Source organism: Hipposideros armiger, unplaced genomic scaffold, assembly GCF_001890085.2.
Source record: "Hipposideros armiger isolate ML-2016 unplaced genomic scaffold, ASM189008v1 scaffold_516, whole genome shotgun sequence".
In the NCBI taxonomy this organism is placed as follows: domain Eukaryota; kingdom Metazoa; phylum Chordata; class Mammalia; order Chiroptera; family Hipposideridae; genus Hipposideros; species Hipposideros armiger.
The window spans coordinates 214044-234059 of NW_017731866.1; the positions used below are offsets into that span (position 1 = coordinate 214044).

A 20016-nucleotide genomic window follows, 5' to 3' on the forward strand; every position below is an offset into this window, starting at 1 on the left:
CTGCAATTATTGTACAAGAGGTGCTCAAAGTGGTTACCATCAGCGTCCAGGCACTTCTGATTATGGTGAACTACTGCTTGAAGAACGTTGACCAAAGTGTCCACTTGTGTACATTTTTTTGGCACCCCCAGTATTTAAAAAAAAAAAAATTGGCTTTATGTAATTTTGTGATGAGATGTATCTGCATTAGCAAAAAATTACATAATCATTACTAATATTATTCATTAAACTCAAATATAACATCTTGGTTTTGGTCTTAAATCAACATTCTAAGAAGTCTTCATAAAATATTTTAAGTCTAACTTAGAAATGAATCTAGAGACATTAAGGCTAACATATGTAGTTCACTGCCCTTCTTTTATAGATAAGAAAAAGGAAACCCTAAAAGGTGAATTTAATCAATTTAATTCATTAAAGGTGAACTAATTGATTGATGAAAGTTACAAAATTATAACTTAAAAATTTTAACACAATTAATTGTAATTACATTTAAGTAACTTAATTAAAACAATCTAGCCTGTATAACCCAATGCAGAATTCTCTAATAGGAAGCAGAAACTATTACTACAAGTATATGTAGAATAAATTAAAATAATGAACGATAAGACTAAATTCGGTTTACTAAATATTGTTTTAAAATTTTAGATACTAAAATTCATTTAACTTAAATAATATAGTTTTCTTAGATAAAATTTTATTTGACTAATAAACAATGATTTTCTTGGTAATTGATGAAGGCTTATTGATACCAGGACTTGAGACAAAATTACAACTTACACAGGACATTTAGATGCATAAAATATGAACTTCATAGGTATATAGAAAATGATGTGCTTTGATTATTACAAAGTATAATGACTTAAGGTTCAGTTTTGCTTCAACTGTACTTTTAATACCTACAGACCCTAAGATTACATCAAAAATTCAGGTTTCCATAATGTTAGGTTAGCAAGGTAAAATACAAAGTATCAGCAAAGTGTAGTTATAAATTTAGTTTTTGATGTTTAATCCTGTACTCAGGGAAAAAATCAGTATCTAAGTTAATTATTGTTAATAATTATTCTTAAATTGCTAACCTCTGAGAGGTGAATAGCTACATATAAGTAGAAGGAATAGCCAAGAAATGGTAGAGGTTCAAGTATTGTATTGAATGTACTGTAATGGAAATGAAGTAACATTAAAAATTCATCTATTTTCAAAAAAAACAAAAACAAAAACAAAAAAACCGGCAGGCAGATGGAGGGCACCACCCTAGGCCCAGAGCCAGAACAAACACATCACTAAGATCCCCTAGAGATTTCTTTAGTTTGACAAACATTGCCCTTGGGTCATTTAGATAGACATTAAAGAGCTGAGTAGATTGGCCCCACTAAGAACCTTATGACATGACCTGGGGATGGGGGTGAGATTTTATAGAATAGAAAGAGTTCGTTCACCTGGCACTAGCAGAGCCAAACACTATACACTGAGATTTGCAGTGGAGAAAGACTGGCTATTTTATTGATGAATGGTGCCATCCAGGGGAACGGGAACTCAAAAGCCCATACTCCCCTATAGGGCAAAAATCATGAGGTAAGGGTAGTGAATCATTTCTTCTGGTTTGGGAACAGTGCTAGGTCTTTTCCGGGGTCCCCCTGTCCCATCTCAAGAAAAAAGAGCCAGAGGGTCATTCCACCTTAGGCTCAGGAGCTGAAACATAACTTAGGTCAAGACGTAACATCGTTACCTTTAGCCAGAGGTTCAGACTGTGTGACCATTAGATCCCTGCTACTGTCTGCTGTCTCAGGGCTTGCTGATTACCTGGGGGAAAGGCTAGGTCTCTGAGAGGTGTGTATATACATATTTTAAGAAAGGAAAAAACTGTATTGAAATTATGCTAATGGTAACCACTTTGAGCACCTCTTGTAATTGCAGAAGTCAAACGTGGCTTGTATTCTTTTTTTTGTTACCAGTATATATTGAGTGTTACCATTTTAATAGTTTTCCTTTCTTAAAATGTGTATACATTTTTTTTTTGGCACCATGTTTGTGTGTGTATGGGGGGGATATTGTTTCAAAAGCTGGGATTTAAAACTAAATTTAATCAAAGTCATAAGGATCCTCGGGTTCAGAAGGAGAGATGTTGATCCAAGGACAGGTTGGAAACGACTCTGTAGGGCTTGTCTTCAGCGTAGACTAGAGTGCGCACACAGCATCCAGGTATACTAAGCAGTCACCATGTGACCTGACCACTGGCTCAGCACAGCAGTAGTCAGGAGTAAAAAATTCACTTCCCGTGGCCCAGGGGTCATTTCAGCCACACACCAAGTCCTTCCCCTCCCCACAGGGGTTGACAGCTATTAGGGGTGATGAGGCATCTGTTTTTATCACTATGCTTCTTTCTACAATACAATAAAACATCTGAGGATCGCAATGAAAAACTAATTTCACAGACTATCTGTGCTAATTAAAATACAAACCCCACCATTATTTCTTTAGTTGCACAATTCACACATTCAAGAGTTTTCAGAATGCTAATTCCATTCTTTTATTTCCTCATACCACAAACATTTTAGTTTATCTACCTTTTTACAACCTGATTTACAAGCAAATTGCAAATGAAAAACAGGCATTCTTTAATCCTACAAAATGCACATATGAAATATAGCACAAACCCTAGTATTTATACATAAACTTAGCTGAAGCAGCTTTATCACAATCTCATAAAATTAGTATTACAGTTTAAATATCGATGCCTGTTAAAGTTTGCATAATCTACTATACATAGTTATTATTTCAGAAGTAGTTGACTTTTAAGTTGGAAAAAAAAACTTCAACAAAAAGCTCTAACAACAATTATGTGAAAACTTAAATTATTTACAATTAAACATTTAGGGTCCTGATTCACAAAACTTATTGCATATCATGATTTATTTATCAGTTTCATAGAGCAGGTAACTAGCAGGTAAAATCTAGAGTGAATGGCTTTTAGAATGTATGTCTATATGCGTAGTGGAAACTAGAGAAAAAGTAACAAAACAAAATTCAGCAACTGCACTTGATTTGAAAATTTAAACATAGAGCAGCAATCAGAATAAACAGGGGCTACAACAAAAATTGCCATTTTTGACAATACTCTTTAGTAAATTATGCGTAGGAAGAAAAAAAAAACGATAAAATCTCACCCCCAATAATCACTATACCTGAACTCAGGGTGTAGTCTCCTGCCTTCCTACAGCTGTCTTTAAAAGTTAATGCCTGAATCATCAAATTTAAACAAAAAAGGAAAGTACCTTTTGTAACAGCCATCAGATTTCAATGGGTTTTATTTGGTGGTGAAAGCTTGGAGCAGGGTTACCAAGTGGTTAACTACTCTGAGTATAAAAGCAACAGAGATAAGGTGCCAGAAATCCAAGGTTACCCTTGACGCCTTCAATGGATTCAATAGTGATTTTTTATGTGCACAACAAAAGAGATGACTCAAAGAAAATGAACAGGACAAACTTTTTAAAGTGAAGTGATACATTTCAGTGAATCAGGTCCCAGGCAAAGTCTTTAAAAAAAACAAAATTTACAGTAAACATTTTGAACTCTGGAATGCAGGTATAGTACAATTACTAGTGCATTACATTTACAAAACTGCTGAGACAGTAGTTGCTCCAGAGTAAGAATTGAAAAATGTACAAGCCAGTCCATGATGACTTTAGATATAATGTTAAAATACACTGTTAATCATAAAAATACTTTACTATGTACATGTTCACTGTATAAACTCTAGATTTACCTACTGAAGGAAGCCTCTAAATCCATTTCTGGCCAAGTGGCCCCGGACACGATACGGTTCTATTACTTGGTTTTCATACCACACCCCGGCTGGGAGTAGTGCAGTCAGTTCTTCCATGAAGCAGTAATGCATTTTTCCTGCTGCAGGTCTAGTTGGAAGGGTCAGTTTTACTTCCACTATATTTTGCTTTCCTAAATGCTGGCCCAAGTAACTCTGGGCATTCACATAATTCATTCGCAATTTGGTTACACTTTGAAATAAGGCTATAGTTCATTTCATCAGTTATTACACTGTCTTGCTTGTAGTCAGGATGGTTTGAGATAAATTCCCGCATCCATCTTGCAACTGTCATTAGTTCTCCTGAAAAAACAAAAGAAGTTTTTAAAGACAACGTTAAGGAATAGTGGTGCTTTGGAAAAATAAGCTGACATGTAGTGCCCAGTATAAACACAATCCTGAAGAAACATCAGTGTGGCCTCTTGGTATAACCATAAGGCAGGAGCTGGGAAAATGTGTTTTCCACAGTGTTTGAAGAATTCCTCCTGGGGAAGAAGTTTAGGTTGCAGGTGGGCAACTGGAACACATAATGCCCATCGCTACCGGTTAGATGCTACCCACACAATGACACGGCCACTTGCAGGGAACGGGAGCCAGCACGTGTACTGGAGCACACGTTCTCCCATCTGGCCACACATGCTGGCGTCATAAGAATGCCTTGGAGGGTGGCTGGTCCCAAGTTTGCTGGAGCAATCTTGGGTCAAAAAGGTGGAGAGAAGAAAGACTAGTAAGCAAAGAGAATCAGGAGAGATATTGGCAGATACATTGGGGGGTATAGCCTTTGTGACACCAGAAAGTTTACAGAAGCCTCACGTGACATGCAGGTGCCATTACCGTAATTATTGCTCTGATTCACCGCTGACAGCTCCCCCGTGCCAGGTGCTTGTTAGGGACCATCAATATGATCTCTCCTCAGAGCTAACAAAGAAGGGGGCTCTTCAGGTGTCCCTCTATGGAGGTAGGCTCAAGAGCCAGACATTCTGGCTGTGTCCCTTATTTAACCTAGGGTTACTTCGCCCTATAAAGAGCCCATGAGGTTGCACAAGGAACACAGATGGACGTAAGTGACAAACAGGCAGTCCAGATACTGCACTGCACCATCTAAGATGCCATCCACTGAAAGACGCACCACTCTTTTACATATGAACCAGTAAGAAGAAAAAGCACGGCTAATTAAACTGTGATGATCAAAGATTAAAGGTGTATCCCAGAGCAGAGACGTCAAAATGTGCCAAAGTGAGCACTGGTAACTGCATACTTTAAAAGACTACTTTAAGAAACTGAACATTCTAAGGTTGTGGGGTTCTGCCTACATTATAAGACTTTTTTAAAGAAAAGAGAGCAAAGGGCACCATACCAGATGCTCTCTTCTTAATCAGCTTTAGGTAGTTCAGAATGCTACATCTGGTGTCCACATCCACTTCCATGTTCTCAAGGTAGGAGTTCAGAACTGGGATCAGCCCAGGAAACACACCTTCCTGCAAGAAACAGGCCCCGTCAGGCGCTGCCGACCCTTGCTGGACCCCGTGCGGGGCTCGGGCGGTGCAGGCCCCTACCTTCCCGTTAATGATGGTGTCTATGCTCATCAGGGTGTATTCCTCTGCGGCCAGCTCCGAGCTGTTCTGCGCCTTGCCACAGCCATCCACCACGGCGTTGCCACCTGCTGGAGGACAGGGCACAGGCGCGTCAGTGGCTTGTCGGAGCCTCAAGTGACCCTAGAAATCCAAGAGAATGTAATACCTTTGCAAATATCCTTCCTGAAATAGAACATTCCCTGTAGAACAGCATCTCGTTTCTGGGCTACTTTCATGTTTTCATCGACCTAAGGGAGAAGAACCATCATGGCTCAGTCAAAACATTCTTTTTTTTTTTTTTTAAGTGCAGGATTTATTGCCTTTAATGAAAGCATTAACTACACTAATAGTATCATATTATCACTGACTTAATGCATCTCTCTTATGAGCATCACACCAAACTACTTTATACTCAGTGGAATGCGTAAATGCTTTAAACTCAAAAGATATTCAAAATTACAAAAGATATTTTAAAAGGGTATAATGTTAAGTAATGTAAGTAAGAAAAAGAAAGACAAACACCCTATGACCTCACTCATATGTGGAATCCAAAGGCAAATGGACATACAAAACATACTTATAGATTAAGAGAAGAGGTCGATGAGTACCAGAGGGGAAGGGGATTAGGGGGTACATGAAAGGGGTGAAGAATAGTAACTAGACTTTTGGGGTGAGCACAGTCAAAACATTCTTGACTAGACACAGAAGGTGTAGTGCCTTCCTAACTTCTTCCATTAGGATAAACTCCTGTAAAAGTTCTACTGTCCCCTCCAATGCTTTCTGGTTGGAAGAACAGACTTTTCTACTTTTATATGGGGATGGTGACACCCAACCACAAATGGGTATGTGCTTTTTAGTAACAACGGGGAAATTCTAAGAGAAGCTTATCTTATAAAACAAAACAAGACCTTATATTCATGTAGGCTGCCTGCATTTCAAAGCACCTTTGTGACTGAACCTTGCAAGAAATCTACTGTCTCAAGGGCAGGTGGTTGGTTCCCTTAACACAACTGTGACTCATCCAAGATCCTAGGTCAGAAAAGGCAGAGAACCCAGTTCTCCTGGCTTCCAGTTCAGTGCTCTGTCATCCCCACCACTGGGGTCTTGCTGCCTCACTTTGCTGAGGAAAAGGAATGAGTCAGCAGGTTCTCGAATCTAGAACAAGGTTAGCTCTCCAGGGGCAGAGGGTAGTGTCACTAATGCTATCTGCCCACCTGGTGGCCCTGGCCATGTCAACTTATCGATGGGGCCAAAAAAATTCCTCTTCATTTGTGAATACTCCATTTCTCCAATGACTTTTTAAGACCCTCAAAGTAGAGCTTTTAAAGCTTCTTAGTAGTTGTTCCTTAGTTCCTATAACGAAATCTTAGGGGAACCTCAATACATAAAAGACACAAGGTATAGGGTCACACTGAACTAGGATGGATGGCACAAAGTCTTTGATTACTTAGCCTCTTTACCATGTTCATTAATTCCTATTGTTGTTATTGTGTGTGTTTTTTTTAAAGACACACAATTACCTGAATAATCTAGAAACTTCTAGGAGCATAGTCAAATAATAGTCTAAAATTTCACTGTGGCTATGATCATCTTCTTTCACTTCTAATAATCTTTTCCTTAATCTTGACAAATGTCCTTAAGATCACTGTTTTTATTTTTAATTTCTGCTTTTATGAATTTCCTTTTATAAGTATATTTTACTATTGCTTTTTAGATTCTCAATGTGACTGTGTGGGTTTATTTCAATCTCTCTTTTAAGCATTTTACGCTAAGCTTTTCCCTTGGAGACTAACTAGCTTTGGCAGCATCCCACTGCCATTCCCTTTCCTATACAATCTGTAATTCTAGCGTTGCCTTAATCTAAAACTACTAGGAAAAACATTTCCAAGTTCCAACAGTTAAATTTCTCTTGAACTTTTCTGTTGAATTTTGGTGGAGATGTATCCTGTCTGGTATCTGATTTTGAGAAGATTTTCCTGGATAAATTTTTGTAAATCTTCCTCAGGACATTTGAAAAAAGATGTATTGTGGTATAAGACTTGAGACAGAGGCTACACAACCAAGCTTATTAACATGTTGTTTAATTTCCCAACGGCCTTTCTCATTCTGTGATTATATGACCTGTCAGTTGCTGAGTAACATGCAAGGTACCCTGCTAAATGATTTACTTCCACGAATTCCACGTAGTGTTACACAGCCCACTTATCCCCATTCTACATGTACAAACTGAGGCACTTGACAGGGTAACTAACTTGCCCAGGTTAAAAAGCTAGAAGTAGTACAAGTGATTTATGAATTCAGGGCTCACACCAACGTTATATCATAGCTGCCTTTAAATTCTTCTTATGCTTCTGAGAAATGTTTGCTCCATTTTATGTAAAAAGAATCACGGCTCTAACATCATTTTAGAAGAACACAGAAAATTGCTTTCTCTATCTCATTTAATACTTTCTCTCTTATATTTCATTTTGTCTGTTATTAATTTGTCATTCCTGCTATTTTTTAACAGGTCATCAAGTAGCTCTCTATTTTCCACATTTGTCCTTACTTTAAGTATATCTTATGCAAACAATATATGCCGTTACGTTGCTATTATAGATCATCTGTTTTAACTTTTTAGTAGGAGAATTTAGCCTATTCAATTTTGTTTTCACCTTTTTTTATAATTTTATGGTCTCTGGCTATAGTGCCTTACTACTCCCCTAGCCCCATACCCACTTTTGTGGCACTGGAAAGTTTCTTTGTTCTTTTCCCACCCCGTTTAGTTAACACGTTAGAAGTAGTAAATCCTATTTCTATATCAGTCGTTTTAAACAAGTAGTTTTGAAATTCTCTAAATGTCAGGCATTAAGGACTATCAACCATGTGTCTCCTTCTACTATCCCTTCAATAGATTAAAACTTCTGGCATTCTTTTAGCCTTAAAAATCTATTACATTTTGTTAGAATTACCTGAAATTTAAATAGTTTGGCTGGGAAGAGAATTCTGTGATCACAATTCTTTACCCCTTAGGATTCCGAAGACTTTTCTTTCTCTCTTTTAGTATTTAATGTTGTAGATGAGAAGTGAGATATTTCTTCCCTCTTGGCAGCTATCTTAATTTTCTCTTAGCTAGACAGTTGGGTTGTCCTTTGAGATTCAGAAATTCCTAGATTTAGGTTCCTCTTTAAATTTTCTATCTACTCCTTAATGGACTCTTTCACTCAGGGAAAAGTCAATTATTCTTTGATTACTGTGTCTATCTCTCACATAGACCATTCTTTTCTTCTAAGTAATTACACAAACACTGAATTTCCAGAGCAATTCTCCATATTTCAGTTTTTTTTTCTCCATAATTTCCATTTCTTTGCCCTACTGCTGTGATAAATCTCAGTGTGGTTTCCTAAATCACTGACTTTGATTTTCAGCCTCTGCTCTACTGGCACATTTACTGAGTTTTAAAAGCATGGCTACCACATTCTTTGTTTCTAAAAACTCCTATTCTCCAAATGCTCTTTGGTTCATAGTGCTTGTTTATTTTACTGATGTGACCCTTCTCTAGAATTTCTCCTGGCCATTAATTAAAATTTTTTAAAGAATTCTGTCCAGTTTCATGAATTAACTAAGTTTCAGTGAGGATTATATATTCTACAGGCCAAGCTGGGCCCTTTTCTTTAAGACCATTAAAAGTTGTTAGTTTTCTATTGACTTTTAGACATCTATTCATATTTGTAAACAAAGGCTTACAATGGTAGCTTACATGAACTCTCCCTTAGATGGGCGTCTCTCCCCAGCAGGTACACACACCTGGGCAACGTGGGCCCATAGAATTCTATGGGTTATTTTTGGCCTGGGTGTGACGAGCAGGCCGAGACACGCTGACCGCCAGACTTCCTTCAGCATGTGTGGGTGGGACAGGTGCAGGCTGGAGGCCCCCCTGGTAGGGGAGTAGGGAGCAAGGTATTATGGGAACAGATGCTGGGCTTGGCAGCTTTCTTCTTCCTTCATGCTTGCTGTGACAGGGCAGCTCTGCTTCTCCTTTCTCTGGCCCTGAAACCTTAACAGACCCCTCGCTGTGCCACGCAGGCTTTGCAGTCACACTCAGCGCCAAGAGACCCACCGGCCCAGGAACCGAAGGCCTCTATTTGCTGCCTCACAGTCTGGAAGTTTCCCAAAGGTTCTGCTGGGAAACCGCTTCCAGAAAGCTCCTCTTTTGCTTTTCATTGGGCTGGGGCTGGGTAACTCTGGTTTGTGTTTCTGATCATTTTAATGCCATCTAAACTCGCCAGAAACATCTCCAGTTCGGTTCCACTGAGGTCACCTTACCCTATATTCACTTTTCCCTCCCATCCTAATTTTAATACTGTAACCAAAATGGAATTTGAGGCAGGATGAAATTAATTTGTGGGACTCACTCCAACCATCACCTTGAATTGAAAAAGCCTCTAGAACTAAAGTGATTGTTCAAATGCAACCCTCAATCTCTTTCAAATGGGCTGAGTACGGAACTACTATTAGCATTCCCCCTTCTCCCCACCCCAGGGGTCCCCACCAATGAAGTACCAAAATCTATAACATAAGCTTAAGTTAAAAAAAAAAAAAGGATAGGGGTGGGGGTCTTGGAGAACCATTTTGTTCTAAAGGGTGAACAATTCTAAATGATGTCAAATTTGGGCCAGCCGAGTGGCTCAGTTGGTTAAGAGTTGGCTTAAGAGCACGGGCTCTGAGCAACAGGGCCTCTGGTTCGATTCCCACATGGGCCAGTAACGCTGCGCCCGAGCTGAGCTGTCAACTGGTGGCAGGATGGCTCAGCTGGTGTAACAAGATTGCCTGTTTGATGGTGGGCTACGCCTACCTGCAACTAAGACTGAAGTCGGCACCTTGAGCTTAGAGGCCACAAGCTGCAGATGGGAAGCCAGATGGCGACTGGCGCCCTCCACAACAAACATTGAAGAACAACAACTTGGCTGGTACCCCTCCCCAATTCCCCAATAAAATCTTAAAAAAAATAATAACAAAAAAAATAAATGAGGTCATATTTGAAATATTATATATAAATGAACAGGTGATAATCTACAGGTCTCTAGACCTGTTGCTATGCTGAAACATACTCTTACCTTTGACAGTGGAATGAGAAAATCCAACTTGTATGAAAGGATCACTCTAGTAAGCAGCACCACAAACACCACATACGCAGAATTCTCGAAGTCTGTTAACTGAACCTAGACAAGCAGGAGCCCAGAGAGGTTATGGCCTAACCACACAAATGTGCTGTTCCCCAGCAGACCCCTCCTTGGATTGCGTCATTCCCAAGCCATCTCTTAATTCCTTATCTGGGTCTAGAACCCATCGGCCCACAATCTGGTCTCAGAAATCAATCCTCCTTAGCTTCTGGACTTGCTTTTAACACGCATACTCTTGATTTGTGTTGCCTTCCAATTAATCTAGGAGCCTCTGAGGAGAGCACCAGAAGGGTGGCAGGCAGGAGGAAGGGTGCGTCTGAGTGAGTGTCGGCCGATGCGTGTCTTACCTCCATGGGTCGGAATTCTACTCTCCATCCAATGTCTGAGTTTGGAGGAGGAGGCTTAAATCTCATTGTCTGCCAATTTGTGGACTGAATATTCTATAATAAAAAAGCAGAAAATAAAACCAACTTTCTATATGTCCAGGAAAATATTAAAAATATTTGACATTCAATAAGGGGAAGACTGTTCACTGTCCATACCTAATACTCTTCAATTTACAAATACAAAAAGGTACAATTTAAGATTTTCTTGGAGCGTGACCTGCTAGGAAAACAAACAGCAAGTGTTTAACAAAAGATGGGTGACAATACCAGCAGCACTGAAATAACTGAGCAAGTTATGTTTATGCAGCATGCTTGAATTTTTCACCGTTATGCAAATAAGACATTTAGAACTGGAGCGACAACCAAGTAAGAGTCATAAAAGTACTCTAAACCTGTTTAAAAATTCTCTTAGTTCTTTACTGCACTAGGTAAGGGAAGGCACAAGATTTCTACTGCTATTAATTCTTCACAGGTACAGAAAACTTCCTCCATCTTGGCTAGCAAATTAAAATGCAGTAAAAACGGGAGATACCTCAAAATGATCAGACTCATTGGCATCATCCAGGTGTATTTTCTCTTCAAACAGCGTCAGTGGGTCTCTAATAAAGAGATGAGCGACATGCTGAGCCAGGAGATGATCAATGCCTGCAAAGAGAGGTCACACAGGATTCATTTCACAGCTCGAGACTCCACTGGTCTCTAAGTCCAGTAAGAAGACAGCACATCTCAGGAAGTTTGAAGAGAGGGTGTCTAGCAGCTTAGGCAATGGCTGGCTCAGTACTGTCACGTTGCCCAGGATTTTATCCTATGGGCCCTGGGGAAGCGGCAGAGTTTTGTTCGTTACTTACACAATGCCTGCTGGGGCACTGGTGTGGACCTAGATACAGACCTCCAAAGTAAGTTCCTTTTGCTAAAAGTCAAGAAGATCTCACAAGTATTTGGAACTTGAAACTTTAGGAACAAGCAGCCTCATAAGAAAAGTTAGAGACTTCACACTAAAAACAGAAACCAGACCAGGAGTCAGCAAAAAAGTTTAAAAGTGTTTTGAAGAACTAAAGGCGTACAATCAAATCTAGAAAAAAGGGCACGGATGCTCACCTTCCTGCAACAGTTGTTTGTAGATTTCTTTATCTATTGTCAACTCGATGTCATTATATTTCTCACCACACTCGGATAAATAACTATCTATTGAATCATATCGGGATTTACTAATCCTATAGTTATTGTTCTTCAGTGGCTAAAATTGGAAAAAAAAGAAAAGAATGAACACCATATAAAATGATCTGGAAATAAATCAATGCCCCAAATAACTATATTAAAATGTTTTTATATATAAAATTATATAAAAATGTCCAATCTTACTTAACATAAGACCCTGGAAAAAAGTTAGTTAACCCTGAAAAATATTATTAGGGAAAATTACATTTAAAAAGCCTGGAGGCAATTTAAGTAGCCTTTTTATCTGATATGACATAAATATAGTTTTACATGTTTTAAAAAGCAGATCACCTTCATTCTTATTAAGCTAGGAAAATAAAGGCCACGGTTAAAAGCAAAAAAACAAAAAACAAAAAAAAGCCCTATAATGTAATACAAAGCTATTAAAATAATTTTTCCTTTAAAGTTTATTTCTATTTAGAAAGCATGTTCAACAATGTATGAACTATCAGAGCAGCAGTAGTGCAGCCCTGGTTGACAACATCAGAATTACTTATGAGGGCTCTTTTAAAAACACCTATGTCAAGGTTCCAGTCCTGGAGACATTTATTAGGTATAGGACGGGCCTGGGTGTCTAATTTAAAGATCTCCACGGGTGGTTCTGATGCATACTCTTGGTTAGAGAGATGCAAGGTCACAGTTCAACATGCAAACAAGAGGCAGTAACCTACCCTAGCCCTGTATATGGGGTAAAAAATCTTTGACAACAGATTACACTTTCCACAGCAGAAAGCATCATATATAAAGCACTCGTGTGGCAACCAAAAAGCCTTTTGGTAAAAACAGCCATCAGCAGTGACTTCTAAAATATAAAAAAATTGCCCTATTAATTTTAGAAGAAGATAAAACAAACACAGATTTCAATGAATGATGAAAATGAACTCCCACCCAAACGAAATTGTGTTTCCCATATATTTGCCCCAAAACAAACCCTATAAAGCCAAAGACCAGAAACAAAGACAGGCTTATAACCCATGAATTTCTCCTCACGAGACCAACCCACTCAAGATAAAAATTAAGGGAAACTTCAAAATTGCAAGTAGTTACAATAACTCCATTTTACCAGCTTGACATAAAAAGGCTATTAAGGAAAATCGTTCCCACCTCCAGTCCTCTCTCCTCCCGAGTTCTATCATCTACAGATGCAGAAATCACTCCCCAGCGACAATCAATGTCTGACACATAGCCTCGGTAAAAGGGAGACGCAGCACTCAAAGCCATCTAAAAACAAACAAAAGTCAGCACCTGCAGGTTTCAAAGGGTCACTTACATGCTGAAAAAATAAGCTCCATGCAGTTATGTCTGGTCAAGAAGAATCGGTTATGCAACACATACAGAGCTCTACTATACCATCTGCCTGCTTTCTAAGTGACATAACACCAGAAGTGACTCAAACCCTTGGATCTGATCCATTCAAATCATCCTCTCTATAATGTGAGGACATGGAAGGTGGAAGATGGCTACACTCGCACTTGACACTTTAATACATAAATGTCTTACTAGCAACAGTAAACTTCTATAGCTCACTCTTTGTCTGTTAGCTCTTAACTTGCATATTATTTGTGTTAATTTATTTCTGAATGAAGTCTCAACTGGACTTAAATAGAAAATTGTTAGCAAATTTTGCACATGCGGTCTTTATTTTATATAAAAAAAAGTATTTAAAATAAGATATAATTTCTACTTACGACAATTGGGCAGATAGTGGCCAACTGGTCATAAAGGTATCTAGCCTCAGCTATGCTGCAGGCCTGGAACGTTACCTGTTTAAGAATTCCCAGGTATTAACAACAACAAACAAATAATTGGATTAACAGGAGTAAAATCTGAGAAGAAAGATGCAGGGGGCATGATAGGTTAAGAGTTATTCCACTGATGACAACACTTAATATAGGAGTTTTGTTTAAAAGCTGCCTAGGATGAATTTTGCTAGAAAATGGTATTTAATCATGTCCACAAGTAATATAAATAACCATGTTCCTGAGTTAAATAAGGTTTAAAAGGTTAAGAAAGAAATGACAGATAAATGAAGAAGTTCAGTGAGGCGTTTCCTCTCCTACTGGCTTACTTCGTCTGACAGGCTCCCCTTCCCTTCAGTTAGCTGAGGGGTGATAGAAGTTTTGGTACAAAGGGGACTTGGAGATGATGCTACTGATGGGTTTCAAAGTTTACTGTGGCCGTATGAGGAATCACTTGGAAGCGCCAAGACTGGAGGAAGGCAGAGCTGTGCAAACACTGTAACTGTTACAGAAAAAGCTGAGGAGGGCCGATGGGAAGAGGCACACCAGAATGTAAGCAGCAGGTTCTGGGGACGAGGGGGGTTTATCTAGATAGTGGAAGTGTGACTTGGGATTTGGCTTAGGGTGTTTCCAGGACAGACGGGAAGAAGAGGCACCATGACATGATGCCCTGATGAGGCCAAGGAACACAGAAGCCCTGGAAGTGGCTGGAAGCCCAGGAGAAAAGTCTGAACTGGAGAAATATCTGGGGAGTAGGCTCAGATGATGTCTACAACACGGGCAGATCACCCAGGAAGTTTCCACAAGACTGGTAAGTAGGACTCTTAAAAGTTAGGCAGAGAAAAAGATCACATAATGATTAGTACAAATCCTCCAGCAACAATTACCCAAAAGAAACCAAAAAAGTCCTGCCTTTTTTGCGGAAGCGGCAGTGGAGGGGGCAAGGATACAAATCATGGTTGTGTTAGTACATTTGTATTAACTGCAAATTGGGAACAGTTCTAATTTCCTGGTATTGTTATTTAATAATGCATTCAAATTTAGTGTTGGTGCAGGAAATGATTTAAGTGCTTAATACTTGAAACAGCAACTGAGAGAGGATGTTTATTATTATAATCCCAACATATTAGTTCCAATAATTTTAGCCAGGTCTCAACTCTGCTTTTTTTTCAAAGCAGAGAACGTCTGTTTGTTGTCACAATGACATTTCATGTCAGTGTGGTGACTAACTATGGAATCATTTAGACAAGTGACTGTGTTCTGATCTTCCTATAATTTCATGTTAATTGTTAAGTCAGTGCCATGTTTTCATTCAAATGTAATAACTAGCCATTACAAATTAATTCAACATGGACAAGAGCTGTGTCACAGACAACAAGGAATAAGAGTATCAAAGGTGAAAATAGGTAAAGATTGAGAAGGATGGGCAATTAGATCACTGATAACCAGAAGAAGGGTAGTTTCTGCAAAGAGGTGGGAACTCAGGAGCCAGTTTGTGCATGGGTAAGAGTAAATGAGAAGTGAGGAGATGGGAGATGCTAACAAAGTATTTATTATACATTTTTATCTGTTGCGATCGCACTACTAAAAGCCCCAGGAGGGGAGGGATCTATGTGCCTTGCGGCTCTGTATCCCAAGTGTGTAGAACAGGGTCTGACACCTACACTAAGTACTTAATACATATTTATTAAGTGACTAGAGTATCTTAAAGGAAAAAAGGTGCCAACGAGGAGAACACAGGGGCAATGACTAAGTTCTATTTTTATAAAATGGCGAGATACTTGAAAAACTGTGACCCTATAGGCCAAATTTACATGGATTGAGATTTCAAAAATAATTAAATGTCCCCCAAATGTTTTGAGCTGAAGTCTTTTGAACAAGCATCTCTTAGTTTATTGTGGCTCTTTTTCATCCCTCTTAGGTATTTTAGTATGTGTCCTGTTACTTTTGTTTTTAAAAAGATACTGCGATAAGCATTGTTTTCAGTTTTCTGACTGGCTTCTCTTAGATGGCCTAGTGCATACTAGACAATCTACAGGCAAATCCTTGAAGAGTCAACCCTAGAAAAGTATGCTTAAGTATTAGCACCTGGAATCCAGTAGCTGAGTTACAACAGTGAAGTGACTTAGATATTCTAAATATATTTAGTAACTAGCTTCCTTATTCTAGAGCTGATATAGTCATTGACAAATCAAACGGACATGGCTACACATAATGGTTTTTGGGGGGAAGGAAAATAGTTCTAATACCTTAAACAGTATAAATATGTGAACGGCTTTGGCTTCTGGTATCCGTTTAAAGTATATCAAGAAGAGAAGCAATGTCACTAGGAAACTGATGAGAGGGGAACAAAAGAGAGGAAGTATGAAGAATAGTTGATAGAAACCTAACTAGCTAAAATTTAACTAGAAGCAGTTTGAAGGCACATGATTTTCTTGAGGGAGGGGGACCGCTTACAACATGCATGAGCTTACTGAATGATGCCGCAAAAGCTCCCAAGGATCAAGAATTTGAATATGGTTAAAATGCTTTTTTTTTTTTGGTACAGTAAGTTTTCCATTAATCTTAAAAAATTAATTGAAACTATTTTTTCTGCTTTACTATAATTAGTGTAATTAAGTGTTCCATTTAAGAGATACAAAGCAGAGATTTCTGTGGAATTGTCTCATCTGCCACACACTTCACATTATCTGCAACTTTTTTTTCAGTATTGAAACTGGGATGCTGGACGTGCCACGAGAAAAAAGAAAACTTAATCCTAAACCCAAGACAAAGCTTATATTGGATGGAAAATTGTATCTACAGGCAACAAAAATGTTAACCACCTATCATGAGGACACATTTATTTGTATAAATACATTGTTTCAAAGGAAAGAATAGCCCTTTGGAACAAAGCAGTTGCGCTGTTCCTGGCAAAACACCCTGGTTTAATATTAAACCAAGAAAAGGCAATTGGTACTGCAATAGAACGGATACAATTTTAAAGCCGTGTACTGTAAATTCTAGAGCTTAATAGTTCTCTTTGGAAATATTTGTAATTAAGATAGGAAAGAAGATATGCAGTTAAAAGTCAAAAGGTCTCTTTTTTAATTAAGCGTGACCATTTGTAAGGAAACTTTCTAGCCTATGTTTGTTTGGGAGCCACATATTATATATTAATACTCCCTATGTAAGTCAGGAAAAAATTTTATCCATGGCCGTGGTTATGTAAAAACACACTTAGCATGGAAGACTCTGACGCTGGCATTCAATTTTGATTACACATAGTTGTAAAAATACACACAACAGGGATACATGTGGAAAAGGTACATGTCTATGCTGCAGCTGTTTGAGACGATGCGGATGCTGTGTCTCCTGGCCTCTGGTTTCTCAGCGCTCAGGCTGGAGGCCCAGGGGGCTTTACGTGGGGACCGGGCTGGGCACTGCTCCAGGCCCCTAAGGACACCGATTCTAATCAGCTAAAGTCATTAGAACTAGATAAAATCTCCTTGGACAATAACAAGAGGCCACTCTTTCTTTTATTTAACTTTTCAATTTGAAAGTGTGTATTTTGTGGAACTCCTACTTCTGTTCTAAGATGACTTTAAATAAATTTAAGGTTAAAACATATACTTCTGTTAATAAAAACAATGAAATAAACATTACCCTGGAGTCAGACCTAGAAGAGGCCTTAATATAAACCCTTCTTTCAACTGATGAGAAAACTGAGGCCAAAAAAAGTGAAGGGAGTTACCCAAATACCAGAGGAGCCAAAACCTTCGGGCTGCCTGGTAAGTTCTGTGTTCTCCCACCCACGTCCAAAGTGAGCCTGGGCACAATCACTGCCAGGGGCGCCAGTAATCTAATTAGATCCAGAGAAACTTTTACCAGAGTAACTACAGAAAGGCTATTCTACCTCTTAAGTAACGTAGCCAGGGGCAAGGCAACGCAGGACTGCCAGATGGCCTTGCATGAATATAAAAATTCAAAGTACAAACAGTCCTTTCCTTTATCACAACATCACCAGAATGCATCCCTCAGAGCTCATTTTGAGAAATAATAAGAGTTTTGGGCAATGTTTACAACCTCAAAGCTAGACCGTCACTAGATGGCAGCAAAAATTAGGCATATAGAAAGAAGAGAGTGACCTCGGAATAGTTCACATTTTAAGTTAATTAAAATCTTTGCAGCCAACTGTTGATTCTGTAAATTCTTTCAAGAGATAGCTTCCGATGAATTTATTAAAATAACTTCATTGGTTTTCAGAAAAGCATACTAGCTACCATTTCGACCTGATTGAATATGGTTTTGAGCAAGGAAACATGCTACATAAAGACGTTAGTAAACAGAAATAGATGAGGACACTGCCTCCCTGTATATTTGAAACAATACCTGAAGACAGCAATTGCCCATCCCAAATCCCATGGCATCCATGTAAATATGATCGGGCTTAGAAGCCATCACTGCCTCATCATCCTCAGGAAAGGTTTCTATAAATGGAGATGGTGTATTCTTGTCCTTAAATACTGCATTATTTAAGGGAAAAAAAAAGGAGAGAGAAAGAGAGAGAAATGGGTGAGAGCCAAGGATTAAACAACAACTCAACAGAGGTCTCTCCCACCCGCCACCTCTCTGTAGACATACTTGGTACATTGATGACAACTTTTTCTCCTCTCCTATGTCGAATATTTCTTGTTAGGGTGCTGAAACACACAACCAAACACCGTAAATCAATCACCTAAGATCCATCATGTAAAAGAAGAAATTGATCATATACAAATAAATGAATGAAAACCTACCTCAAACTAATTCTGAGGCCACCATACAGAAAATTTATGAGGGATACTCTGGAAGGCGGCTTTGCGTTAATACCACGTCCTTGGGCTTTTACTCAAGAATGCTGTTCTCTCTCTTGCTCAGTCCCTGCATCCCCAGCTCCTTTGTAGCTCCCCAGATGAAGTTCAACTGTTCGGGGTCTGCCATGGACTGGTCTCACCCCACATTTCTAACACTTCCCAAGTTAACGCCAAAGACTTTAACCAAACTTTAGTCCTTGCTTTCCCCAGGCATCTCTGGAGCCCCGATACCTCATTACGTACTCCCTCAACTTGCAGCATTAATACTCATCCTCTAGACCTGTGATGTCTAATCCAGCAGCTAGAAGTGGCTACTGAGCACTTGAAATGTGGCTAGTCCAGATTAATATATGCTGTGAGGTTAAAACACACACAAGATTTTTGAAGACTTAGTACAAAAATAATTTATTATTAACACTTCAAACATACTGAGATTAAAAGCGGAAATAATTTAGATGTATAGGATTAAATAAAATATATTATAAAATTAAGTCTACACTTCTTACTTTTTTAATGTGGCTACTAGAAAATTTAAAATTCCACCTGTGGCTTACATTATGATTCTACTGGCTAGTGTTGCCGTACTCAGCTTAAATGCCATCTCTTTCATGAAGCCTGCTTTGATTCCTTCTGTCAGAAGCACCCTCCTTTATCCAAGGAGGATCTCTGGTGCTACCATTTTTTATATCTGTCAAATATTACCTGTTCTTGCAGTTGAATTCCTCTATTTCCCCCTAAGCACACTATAACATTTGAAGTTGGAAACTATGTCTATAGATCTTTTGTCTACCCCCAAGGCTTTCTACATAGCAGGTATGCAGACCAGTTTAAAAAAAAAATCAATACTGAGCAGTCCCAACATCCCTAACTCTAGGTCAGGAGCCTAAGTTCAGGACAATAGGTGAGACTCAGGTACAAAGCCAAGATCAGACTGGTGTGGGTCCCGAATCAACTTGAAACCCAAGGATTAAACTACAAACCAAGAAGATAATAGAAGGTAGAGTGCCTATTATATGCAGGTGTACATAGTTTATCTTATTATCAAGGTATATAGAGTGGGATGAGATCACAGGTGTAACTTACAGAGAGAGAGGAAGGTAGGGATAACTAAGGGAAAACTTCCCAAAATAGGTGTTTTCAGAACTAGGACTGAAAAGGATCTGCTCACTAAAGGAGAAGACAGTTAATAACTTTACGACCAGTTGGAAAATGGGCAAATCAAGCCTGAATACTGGACGCAACAGTCAAGCAGCCTCGGGGCTACCGAGCATGTAAATGGGGG

The 20016-nt window shown here is 38.9% G+C and overlaps 1 protein-coding gene across 3 annotated transcripts in view; it reads right to left on the reverse strand.

Annotated features, from left to right (window-relative positions):
• Window positions 1–2502: 2502 nt before the first annotated feature.
• The window catches only part of GCLC (glutamate-cysteine ligase catalytic subunit), a 47316-nt gene continuing 29802 nt past the window's right edge, over window positions 2503–20016 (reverse strand). The window contains exons 5-16 of one of the 3 annotated variants that reach the window (XM_019668087.1): window positions 18523–18581; window positions 18271–18404; window positions 13849–13923; window positions 13265–13381; window positions 12041–12179; window positions 11475–11587; window positions 10904–10996; window positions 10491–10595; window positions 5561–5642; window positions 5377–5480; window positions 5178–5298; window positions 2503–4123 (exon numbers count right to left, since the gene is read on the reverse strand). In XM_019668087.1, coding sequence (XP_019523632.1) covers window positions 3912–4123; window positions 5178–5298; window positions 5377–5480; window positions 5561–5642; window positions 10491–10595; window positions 10904–10996; window positions 11475–11587; window positions 12041–12179; window positions 13265–13381; window positions 13849–13923; window positions 18271–18404; window positions 18523–18581 — 1354 coding nt within the window. In that variant the 3' untranslated portion in view covers window positions 2503–3911. Of the gene's footprint in view, window positions 4124–5177; window positions 5299–5376; window positions 5536–5560; window positions 5643–10490; window positions 10596–10903; window positions 10997–11474; window positions 11588–12040; window positions 12180–13264; window positions 13382–13848; window positions 13924–18270; window positions 18405–18522; window positions 18582–20016 lie in introns of all 3 variants that reach the window. The other 2 variants (XM_019668086.1, XM_019668088.1) reach the window with 2 other exon arrangements.